The sequence below is a fragment of the Syzygium oleosum genome, unplaced genomic scaffold (assembly GCF_021117445.2).
Source record: "Syzygium oleosum isolate NSW1041296 unplaced genomic scaffold, Sole_v2.1 Sole_v2.03, whole genome shotgun sequence".
In the NCBI taxonomy this organism is placed as follows: Eukaryota; Viridiplantae; Streptophyta; class Magnoliopsida; order Myrtales; family Myrtaceae; genus Syzygium; species Syzygium oleosum.
The window spans coordinates 11,043,832-11,061,992 of record NW_026607487.1 but is presented as its reverse complement, the minus strand read 5'-3'; the positions used below and the strand labels follow the sequence as shown (position 1 = coordinate 11,061,992).

The 18,161-nt window shown below is 42.5% G+C and overlaps 2 protein-coding genes and 1 long non-coding RNA gene across 3 annotated transcripts; all 3 read right to left on the bottom strand.

Annotated features, from left to right (window-relative positions):
- Positions 1–1,043: 1,043 nt before the first annotated feature.
- Positions 1,044–5,471, bottom strand: LOC115670661 (double-stranded RNA-binding protein 2). The gene is made up of 3 exons (XM_030591981.2): positions 5,184–5,471; positions 2,362–2,581; positions 1,044–2,029 (listed from the first exon to the last, which is right to left on the bottom strand). Exons 1-3 carry the CDS (start codon positions 5,427–5,429, stop codon positions 1,302–1,304), a joined length of 1,194 nt encoding a protein of 397 aa, XP_030447841.1. The 5' UTR covers positions 5,430–5,471; the 3' UTR covers positions 1,044–1,301.
- LOC130137648 (uncharacterized) lies at positions 2,863–5,135 on the bottom strand. The gene is made up of 2 exons (XR_008816010.1): positions 4,762–5,135; positions 2,863–4,573 (listed from the first exon to the last, which is right to left on the bottom strand). It is a non-coding gene; the product is annotated as an uncharacterized LOC130137648 (long non-coding RNA).
- Positions 5,472–9,730: 4,259 nt separating the features above from the next.
- LOC115670659 (vacuolar fusion protein MON1 homolog) lies at positions 9,731–16,912 on the bottom strand. The gene is made up of 14 exons (XM_030591980.2): positions 16,170–16,912; positions 14,442–14,521; positions 14,285–14,356; positions 14,124–14,163; positions 13,456–13,557; positions 13,166–13,287; positions 12,648–12,780; positions 12,433–12,524; positions 11,681–11,762; positions 11,522–11,586; positions 11,005–11,307; positions 10,809–10,900; positions 10,536–10,600; positions 9,731–10,256 (listed from the first exon to the last, which is right to left on the bottom strand). Exons 1-14 carry the CDS (start codon positions 16,671–16,673, stop codon positions 10,161–10,163), a joined length of 1,848 nt encoding a protein of 615 aa, XP_030447840.1. The 5' UTR covers positions 16,674–16,912; the 3' UTR covers positions 9,731–10,160.
- Between the last annotated feature and the right edge of the window lie 1,249 nt (positions 16,913–18,161).

The window sequence follows — 18,161 nt, the reverse complement described above, 5'->3', positions numbered from 1 at the left end:
TCGCTGGTTCCAACATTCATGGAAAAAGCAGGACTGCGATTTGGTGTCATTACTTCGATTCGGTGCGTTTGGTTCGGGCCATAATACTCTGGTCTGGACTACTGTGTGTGTATATTTCGGGCCAAGAAGAAAGAAGTAAGGACGAAAAGATTGGCTTCCATTCAACTCGGCGAGAAAGATAAAGATGGAAATGAAGGATTAAATGATGTGCACGCGTGTGCGGATAACCCTAGGGAAGTAAATCGATTGAAAGGACAATTTGCACGTTACACACCCAGCGGGTTGGTGGAAGTCGTGGTTCTCGGTCCGGACATTCATGGAAAGCAGGGCGCGCGCGTTGTGAGAACGCAGCATATGTTAGGTTTTTGTCGTTTTAAACCATAGGGAAATTGAAAATGATGGGGTCTAATTATGTTCAACGTGCGCGTGCGCGTGCGGTAGTAATAATTTAGGTGCCTTGAGGATTTTGATTGAAGAAAACAAGCGGCCAAAAAGAGAATGTAGCTCAGGCTGTGTAGTGTTAATGAAGCATGGCGCTGAGCGAGTCTTCTTTAGATTAGTCTCTCTGACTATTTGCCATAAAACTGCTTTGGATCACTAGGTGGGTAGCATTGCTAGCTTTTTACCATCCCTTAACGAAGACGATGGATTCTAATTTAGACAATAATATACGTGGATTAAGCTTTTGGTGATACGACGATCAAAGCAAAATCTCCAACCCATTGCTTTCACAACATCTCCGACTATCCCTTTGAAGCAACGGTTCCATCATCAAGACTTAAGAGGCATGAAGATCGAGGACTATATATTAATGGCGCGAAGACTACAGAAGTATAGACAAAGTTCCATGCATTAAACATCGCAACCGCGACCGGACAACATGGCACGGTGCGAAAGAGATCAACATCAAACCAAAGTTGCATTGCACCGTGTGCCACTGCCCGGCGATATGCTGACCGATGGAAGTTCGGCTTTTTCCCAGTGCGCCAGCCAATCGCCCATGCTTTGTTAGCTCGAGAGACGTGGGGAAGACGGGATGCACATTTCATCAACTCAGCACAAGCAGCAAAGATGTGCCGACCAAAGTCAAATTACAAACCGAAGCTAATAACTTTCACCGACTGTAGCTCTTAACAAGGGACTAGGTAGGAAAAAATACGAGAGAGAGAGAGAGAGAGAGAGAGGAGGCAGGAGGGAGGGGCAATCTTATAACAAGAAGAGAACAGAAGACATAAGCCAAACCTAAGGCTGTCCAAAGCCATAACGCTATTTCCTAGACTCACACTTTTCCAAAACCGCCATTATATTTTAAGTTTATCTATGCTCTCTACTACTGCCGATTCTTCTTGCAGGGTGCTTTTCTCGGGATTCTTGGCTCCTACTTCAGGGGCGGACTGATTCGGTGGCGTCGAAGGAACAAAGGCCAGAGGTTCCTCTTTTGGGACCGGGTGTACATCTTCCTTCCGAGCCGGTGGAGCAGCAAACACTGGCACAGCTTGCCTGACAGACACGGGAGGGGCAATCCGCACTGGTGGGGCCTGCATTACTGAGGTGCCGATCCTAGCAGGTGGTGGACGAGGCGGAGCAGAGAACACAGGCATGGCATTTCTTATTGTCACAGGTGGTGCCATGCCCCTGCAAGATGCCCTAAATTGGCTGATCGGTACATAAGGAGACGCCCCTGCTGCAGGGAACTTCTGAGGTCGGCTCCCATGGCATTCCAGAGACGGAGAATATCGTGGCGGCACAACATTGTCCTTTGCAGGTGATGATGGTCTGCTACGAGGGACCATCGTCTTTGGGCAAATCAAAGGCAGGATCTTTGATGTGCTTGGTGGTTGCGGCTGTGGGCTGGTTGGTCTAGCGTTTTGAGTCGTGAACTTTTTTGGGAATGGTATTGAGCCACCAGGAGAGTTGCCCAATGCTATCTTCTCCTTCAAACGATAATTTATTAAGGCTCGTGCCACCGTTATCTGTTCAAGCTCATCACTGTTATCTGCTTCAGGCGAGCTTGCTGATTCCTTTGCCACTGTCAGAAAAGAACGTGTCACCACACAAGAAACATTTCTAGTCCCGCATGACATTATATTAAGATGCATTGACGAGTTCTAGCTTTGCATATGTTTGGCTGATGTGAAATAATATAAACTTATGCTAAACAGAATCCAACGAGTCATCATAGACCCAATTGTCCTACCTTTCTTTCGATTTTTCGTTCTCTATCATTAAGAGTTCAGATAGGTGAAGGGGGAGTAGGGAGGGGACGCTGAAGATAAATGTCCTAGCCTTTTCCCCTAGAAGAGAGGCCACTCCTCAAACTTTCTTTTGGGTTGACTTTGATCAAACAGAACACAAACTCACATTGTTTCAGAGATGACCACGCTGCCATAGCAGCATTCTTTTCCGCTTGTTTCTTATTCTTGGCAGGCTCGCCAGTGAAAATGATCCCAGCTAATTCTACTGTCCCTGTGAAAACAGGTTGGTGACCAAGCCCATATCTGAAAGTCGTATATTGAGGCAATGGGGCTCCAACTCTCTGTGAGATCTCCTGCAAGAGGTTCTTGTATATTCCCGTCTCATCCTGAAGTCAGTGCAGCAAGATTAGTAAAGAACAAGAAAAGCTAAACCAAGTAATAAACGTTTTCAGGTATGCCCGGCAGGCATTGTGGCGTGACACCAAAAAATACGCGGGCCAATTATTTGTTTCGGTACTAAATATCGCATGATTCAATTTTCCCTTCTAAATCAAGTTTTAATTCTTGAGAATACAACAGAAATGCAGGCAGACACACAACATCAGCAATCAATTTGCTAAGATCCAAGCTTTCCTATGGTATCAAAAGTCAGCCGCATATTTACCACTTCAGTCCAGAAGGAGCTGCAAGTGCTATACAACAGGTCTGCAATCCCAAATTTCAACATAAAGCCCATTATACACCACAATTATAGACAATTCAATGCAGTTAATACCATCAGAATCAGCAAAAACAAACAACAACTGACATGGCTCGCATAGCGAGAGATACGTTAACAACAAAGGCAAAAGGCCAAACCGGAAACTCTATCGCAGTGAAATTGTTGCTGACACCAGAAAAGTTGTCACATGATAAGTAGAACAAAGAACATTAAGTAACAAATCTAAATTCAACAGACGAAAAACCTAGTCCGGTGAGCAAGACCATGGTAAGAAGGGGAAGGTTCGATCAACATCGCTGGACACAAGGTGCTCCTCGTCTAATCAATCAGTAACAGGCCACTCCGATTAAACTATTATAACTTTCTACCATCCTCACATCGAGCTGATTTTTCCGGAAGACCTCCCCCAAATTACCGTCACCCCAGTAAAGTTCAACCACCCAGTTAAGCTTGGATCTGTGTGGTTCCTTTACACCTAGGAAATCGTCATCTCCTATCTCGAATAAAGTAGGGCATAGTGGACGACGCATGATGACTAGCGACTATGATGCCCCGATTCTTGACTGAAAGGACTCCAAAAAAGTCTTTCCTTTCCATCCGTTGGATAGCTAAGAGAGATCATCAAAAGGCATTTCTTAACGGTATCTCCACGCACTTGTCAAGCACTACTACAGGAAGAAACATTGTATTTTCATGATGTTTCAAATGTGCAAAGTCAATAATATAGAGATTATAAGAGAACTGGATGCACAAAAACGACAGTTATATTTTCCTAGCATGTTCATTGTAGTTAAAAAGTGTCTAGGAGCACCCATTAACATTTTCATTATCGTAGAAAGAGCATAAAATTGCTGTTCATACGAAGGAATAAATTTTCTTTTAATTCATATACTGGTCAAAGTTCATAATCTTCCAACAAAGGATTTTACAGCTTCAGCATAAAGACGATCTTCAATTGCTTTGGAAGTTATAGTCCATTGGCACTAATAAATTTTTTTTTTTGAGAGACAGAGTTTAATAGTTGTAGAAAGCAAGATGCCAACCTTGACAGACAAATTAACATATTGCATAGAAAAGGCACCTACAATTCCATCGATTAATTACAGCAGAGCAAAATAGAATGTTGGCTAAATTGTCTTGCATAAAATTTCAACGCCACTTTCGAAACCATGAAGTAAGCGTAGACCTTGATCAAGAATCTTGTAGAGGAGAGGCAAGATGAACACAGCAGATGATAAAGCGAAGCATGTAGTGAACTTGCATGATTAATAGCCATGGACGCCCATATTATGTGCAATCACGCAAATACAAAAAAAGATGAACGATCCAATATAATCATAGATACTAAAGCAACAATGAAAAGGTTGCCTATAATCATAAAGGGAAGTCATCTTCTGATGTCCACCTGCATTGAAACACGACTGAGGCCTTTGCTAAAGACAGCATCATGATCTTAAAGCGGATTGCCGCATAGAGCAAGCACGAGCTCATGACATTCTTTGATTTTGTTTTCAGTAAGCCTTCAATCGGTACTGCTGAATTAGAAGTTCTGAGAAGGGAGATTGTTTCAGCTTTAATTGCATAAACTGGAGACGCCGTGGCTGGCTGAAAAGCATGGACCAGAGCACCGAGGCTATTTGGGTACTGTAAAGTTCCCCTACCTATGGCAGAAGATTACTTCGCAGGATTACGTCAAAAAGAACCGTGCGAAAAATTAGTCCCATCCATTCACTCACTGTCATGACACCCTTAGAGCTCTCAATCATGGGAAGTAACAGTCTCCTCTAGCATCCCACAAAGACCCCACTAATTTCCAGTTAGAAATGAAGACACGAGCTTCCGTACCTTCGAGGTCGACACTACAATGTATGTCGCGCATAACCAGTTGCTACATTTTTTTTTTTTAAATCAAAATCGCCCGAGATGACCGAGAATTCCGGAAACTCTTCCCGCATCACCGGATTTCAACTCCCATTCGACCTATGCAGACCCGAACCGACAGGGGAATCGAAGCGACCGAGCAACCAACAACATGGGACGAATGCTAGCAACAGCAATCCACAGCAATCAGGCAGAACAAAAGACAAGCCGATCGGCTGAAGAAAGACAAATGGGGAACGAGAGCCCGCCGCACCGAAGGGGGGGGGGGCAAAAAAAAAAGCGCGACATTCACCGCCAATCACAGAATCCGATCCCGGAGAATCTCCGATCAAAGGGGGAGGGGGAGAGTCGAGAGATGGAGAAAGGGGGGGGGGGGGGAAGCTCACCAGGATACGGGCGGCGAGGGAGTGGGAAGGACCGCGAGAGGAGAGGGAGTGGAGAGCGACCTCGGCGGCGGAGTGCTCGGCCTGGCGGAGGGTGGAGCAGTAGCCGGGGCTCTCGAAGACCTCGCCGTTGAAGTTGACGGCCGCCTTGAAGCGAGGGGCGTGGTCGGGGCCCTCCCGGATGCAGGTGTAGGAAGGCAGGTTGAAGCAGCTCCTCTGCGCCAGCTCCTGCAGCTGGTTCTTATACATTTCGCCCCCCCCCCCCCCCCCCTCCCCTCCCCCTCTATCTCCCCCTCACAACCACCAAACCAAACCAAACCAACCACCGGCTCCCTCCCTCCCTCCCCCTGGGGGGGCTCGCCGGACGGGAGCGAGATCACAGCGGCCTCGGCGGCGGCGGCCGCCGCATCATGCTAAGAAGGGGAGGCGGGGCCGGATCGGGAGGCGCGGGGGCGGCGGTCGACGGAGGGGGGGAGGGATCGCCGTAGTTAGGGCCAGGGGGGGTGGGAGGGAGGGGGAGCTAGAGAGAGAGAGAGAGAGAGAGAGAGAGGGGGAGTGGGGATTGGTGGTGCGGGAGGGTATTAAAGAGGGGGAGTGGGGGGGAGTAAATTGAGTTGCTTTTTTTGGGTGGGGGAGTCAACTGAAGCGTTATGGCCTCCTTTTGCATGGACGTGATCTTTCTCTAGATTTCCCCCCACCCCCAACCCCCCCACCCCCAACCCAACCCAACCTTTATTCATTTTTCATTTTTTCTTTGTTTCATTTAATTCTCCCGATTTTTATATTGTATTATTTCTTTTTTCTTTTTTTTCTTCTTTTTGGGTGAGCGGGGGCGCTGTGGTTCCGTGTTTTTAATGCTGGGCGTTGAGCGTCCGTATCGCGAGGCGCGGTTCTAAATAAATCATCGCGGCCCGATTTAATTGATTAAATTGTCATTAATTGCGCCTTGATTTGGCCCCCGGGGTTAATGTTTTTTCGGATGGGAGATTAGAAAGGGAGCTGAGGTTCGCTTTGGTCAACCGCCTAATCGGTTTCGAAGGAAAAATAAAAGAAATTTCGGTGCGCTTCGGAGCTTTTAGAGAAAAGATTGGACCCGACGCGAATTTGCGCCGTTTTTAGTGTTTTAATTGTGCATTTGCGGGTGGTTATTATTCTCTTGACCAATTAAGTCGCCCCTAAATTATATATATATATATATATATATATATATATGTGTGTGTGTGTGTGTGTACGTATGTATGTATGTGCTTGTGTGTGTTAAAAGTGAATGGGTTGTGGGGACAATTACCAAAAAAAAATCGTAAACCTATTAGATTTGTTCCAATTGAAGTCTTAGATATTTTAATCGTGTCAATTTAGTCCTAAATATTTTCACATTTTTGTCAATTTAGTGCATCCGATCAATCTTGGACGGAAATTGCTGAAGTGGACGCCAGCAGTCCAACGTGGCACAAACTGACTTTTATATTTTTTTAATAATATATTTGTTTGTTTTTTTGTTCTTTCTTTTCTTTTCTTCTCTTCTCTTAACATTTTTTTTAAGGGGGGAGGGGGAGGGAGGGCTAAAGGCTATGACGCTCTCGACAAATCCGGGCCAGGTGAGGGCGTTGTGGCCTCGCCGACCTTGAGTGAGGTTGTGACACCCATATCAGGCGAGGGTGTTACGGCCTTGCCCCATGCCAATATGGTCAACTGACAACCCTTGCGAGCTCTCAACCCCCAAAAAAAAAAAGTAAAGAGAGAAAAAGGAAAAAATTCAATATATTATTAAAATAATTATTTTAAAAAAATGTCCATGTCGCCATCGATTGCGTCGCGTAAGACGGCTGACGTTCACATCAGTGATTTTCAGTCAAAATTAGTCAAATGTACTCAATTGGCGAAACATGAAAAGATTTAGCACTGAATTAACATAAATGCAGGTGATTTGTGACTTTTTTTATAATTGCCCCACGCGTCGTGCTTAGTGAAAAAGCAAGTGGCATGGTCCGACATCTTTTTATGCTTTTAATATGCCGACTTTTGGAGACATTCTTAATCTTCTTTAGCGAAATGTTTAAAGACTATCCTTTGATAATTTGGCCCCAGTATATGTACGATATGTTGTTGGCATTTAACTATGGAATTCTCAAGTACTTGTAAAACATTAGTACATTTTAACCAAAAAATTTGATCAATTGAGTATATTCAATTTTTCTGAGTGAGTTAGATTTATTCGCACGATCTAAGCAACTCCATTTTAATTCAGTTTCTTTTAACCCCATTTTCCAATAGCAATATAAAAATGGAGTAAAAATTAACGAACACCGACTTTAAACAAGAGTATCGACGCGCTGCCTAATTATTTACCCTTGGCGTATATCACACGTATTTTAGATATATGAGTATTTATATTTTCATCTGTGTAACAAACTCTTGTGCACAGTTCAACTCTGGTGTAATTGCTAATCCAAACAATCGAAAGCAAGTCAAATCCACTGTGCCAACCTAACGATAAGGACTTCGATCATCATTTCTCATTAATTTATCACCTAACTCGTGGCCCATGTTTTTCCACGGGAACAAAAACAGTTTAACAAATCATTCTCATCAAAGAACTTATACTTACAATATTATCATTATAACGGTGGATCCAAGCCGCTATAATCACGAGTTTTAACAAATCGCGTGGAATAATCACGAATAAGCCGGATCGTTTTCCCCAAAAAAAAAAAAGGGCGTTTCCAAAGTTCTATTACGATCAACTGCAAGGGGACAAGACAATCGTCGCGACTCAATAGACGAGTCGAATGCTCCGAGACGACCTGTAACGTTGCGCTGATAAGTTCTAACCTCCCTTCGCGCATCCACGACTTTAACTTTCTATATTGATAGCAACCAGTCACATGAAAAAATCCACTCTAAATTACGTAAAATTAAATGTACATAACATATTATATATATATATATACATACATATATTTATATATTATATATGTATAATGGAAGTTAATTAGATTAAGATGTGGACTTGGGGGGTAATGCAAAAACTGTGGTGGCCTCCACGCGCACTCTTTTTTTTTGTTTTTTCCCTCCCACCTAATGATAATACCCCCAACTCAAAGCACCGCGGATTCTCCACCACGGAGGCGTCGAATTACGAAAACGACCCCGGGGGCCAGTACCGTTGGTCGGGGGAGAATTGCTTGTGTTTCCAAAGGGCAGGGTCGTCAATAGCACCGGACTTTAATGCTCAGCGGGGGGACAAGGTCAGTGGGAAACAAAGCTCTTTTGTTTTTTGCCCCTTTAGAAATCTCCGAAATTGGCGAAAGCTTTGACCGGTTGGAAAATTTGATAGAAAATTCCCACTCAAAGGTCACCTCTATGTCTGGGACGCCCCCCGCATCCACAAAAAAACAATCTTAAATTATGATCACCTCGACATATTTAGTCTAAATTTTTTTTCACGACACCAAAAAGCTCATATTTATACATGTGTGATATATTTACTTTCCATTAAACTTCTATCAATGAGAACTATTACATTGACACCAGAAAGCAAACAGTGTTGGCGGCACGTAGCTTAAGCAAAATAAAAACGACGTTGTTTTGGCTGAAAAATCATATAACGGAATCTTGACGGAGAGTAAATGTGTCACGTAGGTACGGGTTTGGGATTTTTCATGTCACGAGAAAAAGTTTAGGGTAAATGTGTCACAATGGACGTAATTTGGAATTTTTTATGTCACAAAATAAATTAAACAGTGAATTTAGTTTGGGGCTTTTTGTGACTTGTTCCCTTTTCGATCTCCTTTTTAAATATTGTCTTTTTCAAAATCGAAGCAATCGAAATGGAAATTTTGTTTAAGATTGAAAGCCTCGAATTTTCAGAATTATAAAAGAAAGTTTGAGATCTTTCACAAGCATCCTCAGTATACTTCTTACTATGTAATCGGGAAAATGACATAAATGATCACTGAATTTTGATCTAATGCGTTACGCCACCCTAGGCTTTTTAATTGATTCAATGTGATGCCCGAACTTTGTTTCAATGTGCAATATCGTTCTTAAATGTGGTCCTCGAACTTCGATCCAATATTTAACGAGACTCCTAACTTTTAAACACTTTCATATAATTAAGCGACTACATTGAACATTTAGCTAATTGCTCATGAATCATATTGAACAGATTAAAAATCTAGTAATAATATTTCACATTGGGCCAAAGTTTAAAAATGGTTTGTGCTATTATCCTTATTTTGCTTTTTCAAGCATATAAATGAAGAGGGGTCATAAAAGAAATCGATGTTCATTCGATTCAATGCAATATTAAATGGTTTTGAAGCCCTCATGAAAGCTAGCCCCCACTCGGCGCGGCCAGTGGAGTAATTGAGCTTGTCTGTCTGGCCATTAGAAGTGGGGGAGAAAAATTCCTTTCGCGAAAGGGAAAGGCGAAATTTTGATTATTAATCGCAATTAAATCCCGAAAATTTATATATAAAAAAAAGCAGTAACGGACAATGGCATTTTCTTATCAAACAACTAGCATTCAAATAGGAACAAGTAATCAGTATCCATAAAATTAAGAGTTTTATCATAAGCTGTTAGATCATATTGAGGAGCAGATTGTCAATGTCGACGTATCGGGTGTGGACACCCCGCCCAAGTAGCAATTTCAAGGGGCTCCAGGAGCTCCGAAGGAAAATGTAGATATATCGGTATCGACCGCTATAGAACCAAAAACGTTCACTGCTATAGAAACGAACCTTACACAAAAATTGGGATAACTTTTGGACGCTCTCGACCTATTTCCCTGGACATTATTTTCTATGTCTAAAAGAGGAAGAGGAAACGAAAAGAGGGGTACAAAGCCAGTATTGCTCCCCCGAGGGGAAAAAATTGTGGGATCTCGTTAAATTACGTAAAAACTAAAGAGGAAAAAATGGTAAAAAAAGAAGACAAATAAACCTCTACAGGCAGTGTTACATAGCAGGCGATACATCACCACGAGAAAGGGCTTGCTCCCAGCAAAAAGATCTCGTTCTCCACATCTTTCACCCACTGACATACGCGATTGCAAGTCTTTATTGCCGACGCCTATAAATTTAAAATCAGTCAAATTCAACGAGAACATCCTACGTGAAGAGAAGCAAATATATGCAACTAAGCATGCCTGCATGAATGCTCATGTGTCACACACACACACACACACACACACACAGTCTACGAGATTAGAAATACTAAAGTCTTATCTTATCGAGAAAGCCCATATAAGTTCAAGAGAGGAGATCAATAATGACCCTAAAATCTGGTGAATGGAAGTGCACGAATCCCTAAACATCTGGAAAAAGAAATAATATGACAGCAAAACCAAACCTTGTCTGCAAGTGGATCGAATGCCGCATAAAGTTCAAAATCCTGCGTGACCCAGCACAGTAAGACTGCAAGAAAAAAGTACGTAGAAATATTCACCACAAAAGCATTCTAATAGAAGCTCATATCAAGCATAATATCTAAAAGATCCATCTTAAATATAGTCCTTTGAATCACTGAAGTCAGCTCCTTAAAATTTTCATGAACATATACTGCAAGCATCTGCTTACCCCTACATATAGATAGATGAAGGACTAGCTCTACAAGGTTCCTTACCGTAGTGTTCATCTCTTCTGAACTGAGTTTTGTGGGATCCAATTCCTTTATCATGCATTGAAGCATACATTTTCTGGTAAGCTCTATACAACCTGAAAAAAAGCATACTCCTTAATTCCAATAATGAGAATATGAAGAACACAAGTTCAAAGGGAAAAAAGTATCTAAAAAGTTGTTTCATGACTCCCTATTTTACCTCTTCTGCTGTTGGAGAGTGTTGAATGGTGGTGAAAATTCTGAAGCTACATATTGGTCCAAGTATATGCTGCGATATATGAAATGCCAAAGCCCAGCAGGACCACCAATGCCTGCATAAGCCTCCTTCAGACTTTCTTGAGAATCTGTCAATGGCCTACTTTGACCTAACCGGGGGAGTAAAGATCCAGATCGCGGTAATGGATCAATTGGCAAGTCTTCGACCCGCATCCCACCATCTAGCATGGATCTCTGGACTTCGCTAAGAACATTTGATTTCAACAGAATCGTCTCTATCCGCGTCCTACAAAAATCAACTATATTTTTTACAAGAACCACTATCGAAAGCTGCTCCTGGGTAAGGTAAGTACAGATCATATATTGAGCAGAAACAAAAACCCAACAGTGATGATGTTACTTGTTCTAAGCCACAAGCCACTAGCATCAAGCATGTGATCAATCTAACTAAAGATGATGTAATGATGCTGCAAGTTCAAATTCATGAAAGAATGTAGTACCGGCAATCTTTCAGGTGGTAGAAGGCATCCGAACTAGTTGTCAGCAACATCAAGTATGTCTCAACCTGCCCAAGAAAAAAATTACAGTCATGCCACAATTTGTGCCATTTACTGGTGCCCAGATCAAAGGGGCAAGGACAAGTACCAAGCACCACTCACATCAAGATAATGGACATAAGCATACAAGAATGCCATAGGATTATATCTCGGCAAGCAAATTGGTGAGAAATTTTCAGATGTCCTGCAAACAGAATAGAACTAAAGGTGAGAGAATGACCTCCACAATATCCACAGAAGAGATCAAAACAACAAAAAAAAGGACCAAGAATGCAGGAACTCGATGAAAATTCACTTGTAAATCAGCTCCTCCCCATGACGGAAGGATTGGAACATAGAGTCGTGCGTGCCATGGCTCAGGATGAAGATGCTACTTGAAAACATTAGATCAAGAATGACACAAGGAATTCTGAAACTATCTCAATCGTATCTAGATAGGGAGCAAGTTTCTCAAAAAAGAAAAAAAACAATTTGCCAAACAGCTATCCAGCCGGACAAGACAGATACAGTAAGGTCAAAAACAATTTAACTCTATTACTTACGTTTACCTTTAGTAAAAAGACCGATCACAACTCCCCTAGCAATTAAGGAGTCACTTGCTTAACAGGCTCGATTCACTATACGAATAAAAAAAATGCACCCTTGTGCACAAGCATGTGTGATAGGTATATTCCATAGAAATCTTCCTCAAAAAATAGGTTTGAAAAAAATCATTTAGAGTCCAGCAACAATCAATGTAGACACCAATAGACACCCTACTGGAAAACCTTATATAACGGGAGCAGTAAAAGACAGAATCGAGATGCCTGGTTTTTCATGGACCATAGGCCGTGCATAAACCCAGCTCTACTTGCCTGAATGATTCTGATGACATAACAAAATTTGCCAGTAGCAACATGTCATCAGGATGAAGGGACGCCTTTTGTGCACCAACAAGACTGACAACCTGCAAATGACCTCCAATCAGCTTCGTGTGTTTGTCTATCTAATTATCGACCTACAATTTGACTATGAACTAGCCAATCTGTTAAGCATGACTAGAGGATTCAGCAAAGGACAAGGACTCCACCTTCTGCTTACACATCAATATAGCAAACAGGACTCCTGAGTCAGCAATATCTTGCAGTACAGCCCCTGCGGCTTGTCTAGTTGCATAAGCAAGTGGAAGGCAAGTGTATGCATGAAGAAATGTAGCTGGGTTCCTAGAGAAAATGTTGAAAATTGTCAAATTCTGTAACATTATCCAGCACATGCCATTTGACGGCTTATTAGTTATTGAAGGAGGCCTAAATTAAACTAAAGCTAGACATATCCAAAAGAAGATTAATCTAAAAAAAAGACATTTTCTCCATCTGGCTTAATTCTTCCTTTGCGAGTTAAACATTCTTTCTTTATAGTGCAAAATCCATTTCCTCTTCTTTTTGGAAGATTTACATTAACCGTCTAAATAGACAAAATTGCTTTTCATTTAGCCAACAATATAATTTAATGAAACCAATATCAGAAACCGCCATGGACAGCTAATAGGGAAAGCATGCAACTTTGTAAAGAATAAGAGAAAATTGAGAAGGGTGAAGAAAAACGAACCAACTGAAAGAATGGATGAGGGAAGAGAAGACAACATCCGTTCCTCCCAGCAAAGGTGTCATATCAAACTTTGGATTCTTCTCAAAGCATCTATTAACTGATTTGGTTAATATCAGTATCATCTGTGTCAAATTACAATCATCTAAACCATGAGTACAAAACCTTCATGAAGATACCTACGATCAGAACTGAATTCTAACACCAATTCCAAGAGAGTATTAAGGATTGGAGAAAACACAAGTTTAGTATAACTAGAAATCTTAAGAAGGGAGAGGAGTCGAATATACTACCTGACCATAGATAAGTTCCAACTGTCCTCTTAATGACTCGTAAGGTTCTTCAGTGCAGCCGATGCAGACCAAGTAAATCGGTCCTTTAACAAGAAAAACTACCTGAAATATGAAGGAAGCTAGCTTTAACCAACCAGAGAGTGACTCTTTAAGATATTGCCAGCAAAGTATCCATAATTTTATTTTTAAAAATCCTGTACAAGTCCATGACCCTACAAACAGGACCATTAGAGAACACTACGAGGCGACTACTGTAGTAGCATCATCGAAATTAAGCAAACTCGACTTAAAATAATATTAGTACATTAAAGAGAAGTCTTCTATATGGGTTTTATTTTCCTTTTCCTCTTCTTTGTCCATTTTTGGGTGGATGCAGAAAAGGGAGTGTATTTACCTCCACCACATAAGATACAGCACAGAGCGCTTTTCACTAAGCACAAGCAGCACAATATTCAGTAATCACATTCACATGGACAGTAAACTCCAAATATAAGCAGACACCATGAAATCTCCATAGAAGCTCTTCCATGTTTCTTCTAAGACAAAAAGTATGACAACACCAGCCAAGGTGAGATAGAGGAGTTCTAGCTGAGTCCAATATGTGATGGCTGGGCAAATTTCACATAAGAAAGAGAGGTCTATCCATGAATAAGCACCAGTTAAATCACCTGATGTTTTCCTGCTCTGACCAATTTGACACGGTCCCCGCTGAAAAGACGTTCATGAAGAGATATACTCAATATCCTCTATAGTGTCAAACAACGATGAAGCAAGAAAACACCCGTGTTGAATTATTAAACATGTTCGGTTGATAGCTGAGAAGTCTAACCCATTTTCAACAAAAGAAATGATGGCTTGTAATGTTGCAGAAAACCCAGCAAGCTTGTGTTCGTCTCCATATCTGGTAAAAAAGTTGAGATAAGTTTATATTCTTCTTCAGTTGGTGAACAAAGAACGACCAACCATAATAGAGCCAAAAGTGAAACCTGGAATATATCGGTTTGCCAGAGTGACTCAAAATGAAAAAGTGCTTCTTCCTTTTCCTCCATGAAATTGAAGCATCATCCTGCACTTCATTCACATATCAATCAGGGTTTTTGACAGCAGGCGAGTTAACAATTAATAGAGCAATCAAGCTATTCAAATAGAAAATGGCAACTTTAATGTCAATTTTCTCCTTTTGATATATAATTTCGACTTTGCTGTCTTTATCCAAGTAGCATGACTCACAGCCAATAGGCAATCCGTTACTGCCCTTTTCCTTAATTATTAGTCATGAATAAAACCTCTCTTGATCTTTACCCTCCTTTTGGTAGTTCAATATTCACACTTTAAAATGTCAACAGTCATCATTTCGAAATAACCTTACTATTTACAAACTAGGGACTTGACTCTTTCTAATTGACTTATAATTGCCAAGTAAATTTCATTACCCAATTCACTAATTTTCCATTTTTCTCATAATTGATACATTTTGATCGAAATCAGGCCATTTCTGGCAAAATGCTAAAGTGTTAGCCATGTAGCAATGCCCAGGTGGACAAGTGGGGACAATGATGGTGTTCAGAAAATTGCCCAGGTGTCCACCATGTTAGCATTTCTGGTTAGAATACTGGCCAAATCCTGCTCGAAGTGCGCCAAATGCTGTTTTTATGAAATTGCACATAAGCGAAAAAACTCATCCCATTTTGATTGCTGTCTTCCGAGTAATAAACCAAATAAAAACCAATTCCATTATAAATCAATATGAATTGCCTTATTCAAGGCTCTCTAAGAAATAAAAACCTAATGCCTTGGGTGATCAGTACAGCGATCTTACCGAAGAATCCAGGTGATCAGTGCAGCAATCTTACTGAAGATTCCACTAAATTTCAGCAACCATCTATATAGTTTACCCTTTGATTTACTGTTCAGCTCATAAAATCAATTATCGAAAGGTAGGGATAAAAGTAAAAGCCCCCACACGACACCTCTTCATTGTGCAATATCTCGTAAGGCATGCCGCAAGTCTATGCCCAAACTTCATCTTTTTATTGCCAAGACATTTTCAACATTCAGCATATTTTATGCTGGTTAATATTAGGAAAGAGCATGAGGCTGAATTACTGCACATTTGGGTATCTTCATTTCTTCTAGAGCTGAATTATGGGCTGTAGGTATGTTAAACAAAAGAGAAACTAAACCTTTCTCTTATCCAGCTCCTTTTTCTTTGGTCTTGATTTACAACATTGGCCCATCTAAAATTTTGTTAAGTAAGCACGCAAGAGTAACTGCACCGGAATAGAAGCATAACCAAAGTGATGCCCGTTCTGAGAACAAGGAACAGAAATGTCTACCGGCAGCGCTCAAAATCGTCCGAACTAGTAATGTTGTTTGATTTGTCAATGCCTTCTAACAAATAATTTTTTTCTTAACTGAGACTAGTGAAAGCCAATCGATGTAATTATCTACACCTCCCAAACCAAAGCATCAATTACTCTAGAACCACTACCGGTAGTTTACAGGTTCTAGATCAATGCCATACCTCGAAATCCTAATGAGCGAATTTACTGCCATAATGGAGGATGTTTAAGAGCTACTAACGGGGTCATTGATCTCGTAATCCCCTCAAATTCAGCAGTGCAGGACTTACATGAAAAGAGAATGAGAAATGAAGCGACAAAAACACGCACTAACGCAATTTCCACAGCCAACGAAAGTCCCACTTACAATACCTCATCAACGTGCCGTTTCCCAGGCATCCAAGCGGCCGGCGTATCCGAGCCAGCATCACTCCTCACTTCCTCAATCTCGTCCTCCTCTTCTCCAATCCCGCTCCCGCCGCTGCTGCTCCCTCTCTCGCCCGCATACCCGCTGCTGCTCGGGCTCCCCTGCGCCGCCTCCACTTCCCCCTCCGAATTGCTCCTCCACACGACCCTCGCCTCTCCGATCTCCTCAATCTCCGTCCCCCCCACCCTCGCGCTCACCGAGCCTCCGCCCCCGACTTCATCGGCCTCCTCCTCCGCAGCGGCAATCCCCTCCCCGTCGCCGGAACCCCCGGCCGCGCCGGCGCCGGCGCCGCCGTCCTCCTCCGCCGAGCCGTTCGCGAGGTCGGTCACGCGGAGCTCCGAGAGTCCGTCCTCGATCGGCTTCGAACCGAGGACCGGCTCCGAATTCGCGCCAGAGAAGGCGTGACCGCCGCCGACGCCGCCGCCGCCGTCGTCGTCGGAGGAGGACATGGGCGGGGAGTAGAGTGGCGAAACCCGCCCCTCCCTTGCTTCAGGAGATGTCCCGAGGGATATCAGCAGCGTCCGGGCCTTCGATTTCGGCTTCCGATGTGATCGATCGCGAGGAGGGAGAGGAATGGCGGTAGGGTTTCGAGGTCATTTGATGGAGAATTTGCGCCTTTTTGGGGGGGTTTCCTTCTCCCTCCTCCTCCTCCTCCTACCAGTCTCCCCTTTTTTGGCTCGGTTGGCTTCTGCAACCGAAACCTGGCAAGGCGAAGCGAAGACCAGTTGGTGGTGGGGGGAGGATCCGGATTGATCGTTTCGGGTTCGGGTCCCGGCCCGGGGATTCCGGGTCGAGAGGAAGAGCCCAAATGGAACGGTCCAAAATAGATCGGACCGGAGATTCTGGGCCCAACCGGCTGGCCATGCTTTTTTTTTTTCCCCTCTATTTGGAATTATGCGAGGAGGTGGTAATTATATTTATAGGTATTGATTGTGGTTGTGGTTTCTTGATTGGGTCCCTATTATTATCACGCGGCGGGCCCGGAGAAAAAGCAGCCTCCCTTTACGAGAAAAGTTTTCGAGGGGAGCGTCACGAGTCGCGTCATCGGATGAAACATGGCGTCCGGCCGTCCTATGGCGACCTGTGACTCGGGCGTGGAGTTGGGCTCGAAGTTCAAAAATTGTCGACAAAAGTGAAGGGAGCGAGGCAAGGGACCTACCGGGATTATACATGGACGACGAGATGTAACCCAATAGTCATGCATGGTAAGGGTGATCGGTTATAGGCTTGGGTCGATTCCCCGCTTGTGGAATCGGGAACCGGACTGATCGATTTGGGCCGATCAAAGGTCGGTCCTAGAACCGAATTTTCGTCTCTGTTTTTTTTGGTTTCTTCTATTCCTTACAAATGGGAATATCCCAACATTAAAAGAAAAACAAGAGCACTATTTTCGGTTTATTTGTTGAGTAAATGTTTACATGATAGAGGGTGTAGCGCTAATTGATGACCAACTGATTTTCTACTGAATTTTGTAGTCATAACTTTATTACATGGTGTCATATTGGTACGTATTAAATAATAAAAGAATGTCTATATATGGATAAACAATATTATGAAGAAATGTTTAGGGTTTGCTTCTATATTTATTTTATGGAAGACGTTACTCAATTTAAGTGAAAATTGAAATGTAATTGATTAATTTAGGGTTTGCTTCCGAATCAAAAAATTAACAAATAAAGTAATATGGGTCGGTCCATCAGTCGGGTTCCTTATGTGGAATTGGAATCCGAACCGATTATTTCCGATTCCAAATTTTTGGAACTAGGAATTACCCATAATTGGCTGGTTTGATCCAGTTCAGGTTAGACCGGAACGATGCACGCCCCTAATTCATGGCATCGTTTTGCGTTGTAAGTGCCAAATTAAGGACCTTTTGGACGGCGACATGCAACAAAGAGATCAATCCATATGCCAATGATGTCAATCTCTCTCGTGGG

What these genes read in the sequence shown, in the direction of transcription:
- LOC115670661 (XM_030591981.2), bottom strand. Translation starts at nt 5,429, where the DNA reads ATGTATAAGAACCAGCTGCAGGAGCTGGCGCAGAGGAGCTGCTTCAAC. An exon ending in CCCTCGCCGCCCGTATCCTG is followed by an intron (nt 2,582 to 5,183) that starts GTGAGCTTCCCC and finishes CACTGACTTCAG; the next exon opens with GATGAGACGGGAATATACAA. An exon ending in GTGGTCATCTCTGAAACAAT is followed by an intron (nt 2,030 to 2,361) that starts GTGAGTTTGTGT and finishes CTTTTCTGACAG; the next exon opens with TGGCAAAGGAATCAGCAAGC.
- LOC115670659 (XM_030591980.2), bottom strand. Translation starts at nt 16,673, where the DNA reads ATGTCCTCCTCCGACGACGACGGCGGCGGCGGCGTCGGCGGCGGTCAC. An exon ending in TGGAACTTATCTATGGTCAG is followed by an intron (nt 13,288 to 13,455) that starts GTAGTATATTCG and finishes AATTTGACACAG; the next exon opens with ATGATACTGATATTAACCAA. An exon ending in ACTCTCCAACAGCAGAAGAG is followed by an intron (nt 10,901 to 11,004) that starts GTAAAATAGGGA and finishes GCTTTTTTTCAG; the next exon opens with GTTGTATAGAGCTTACCAGA.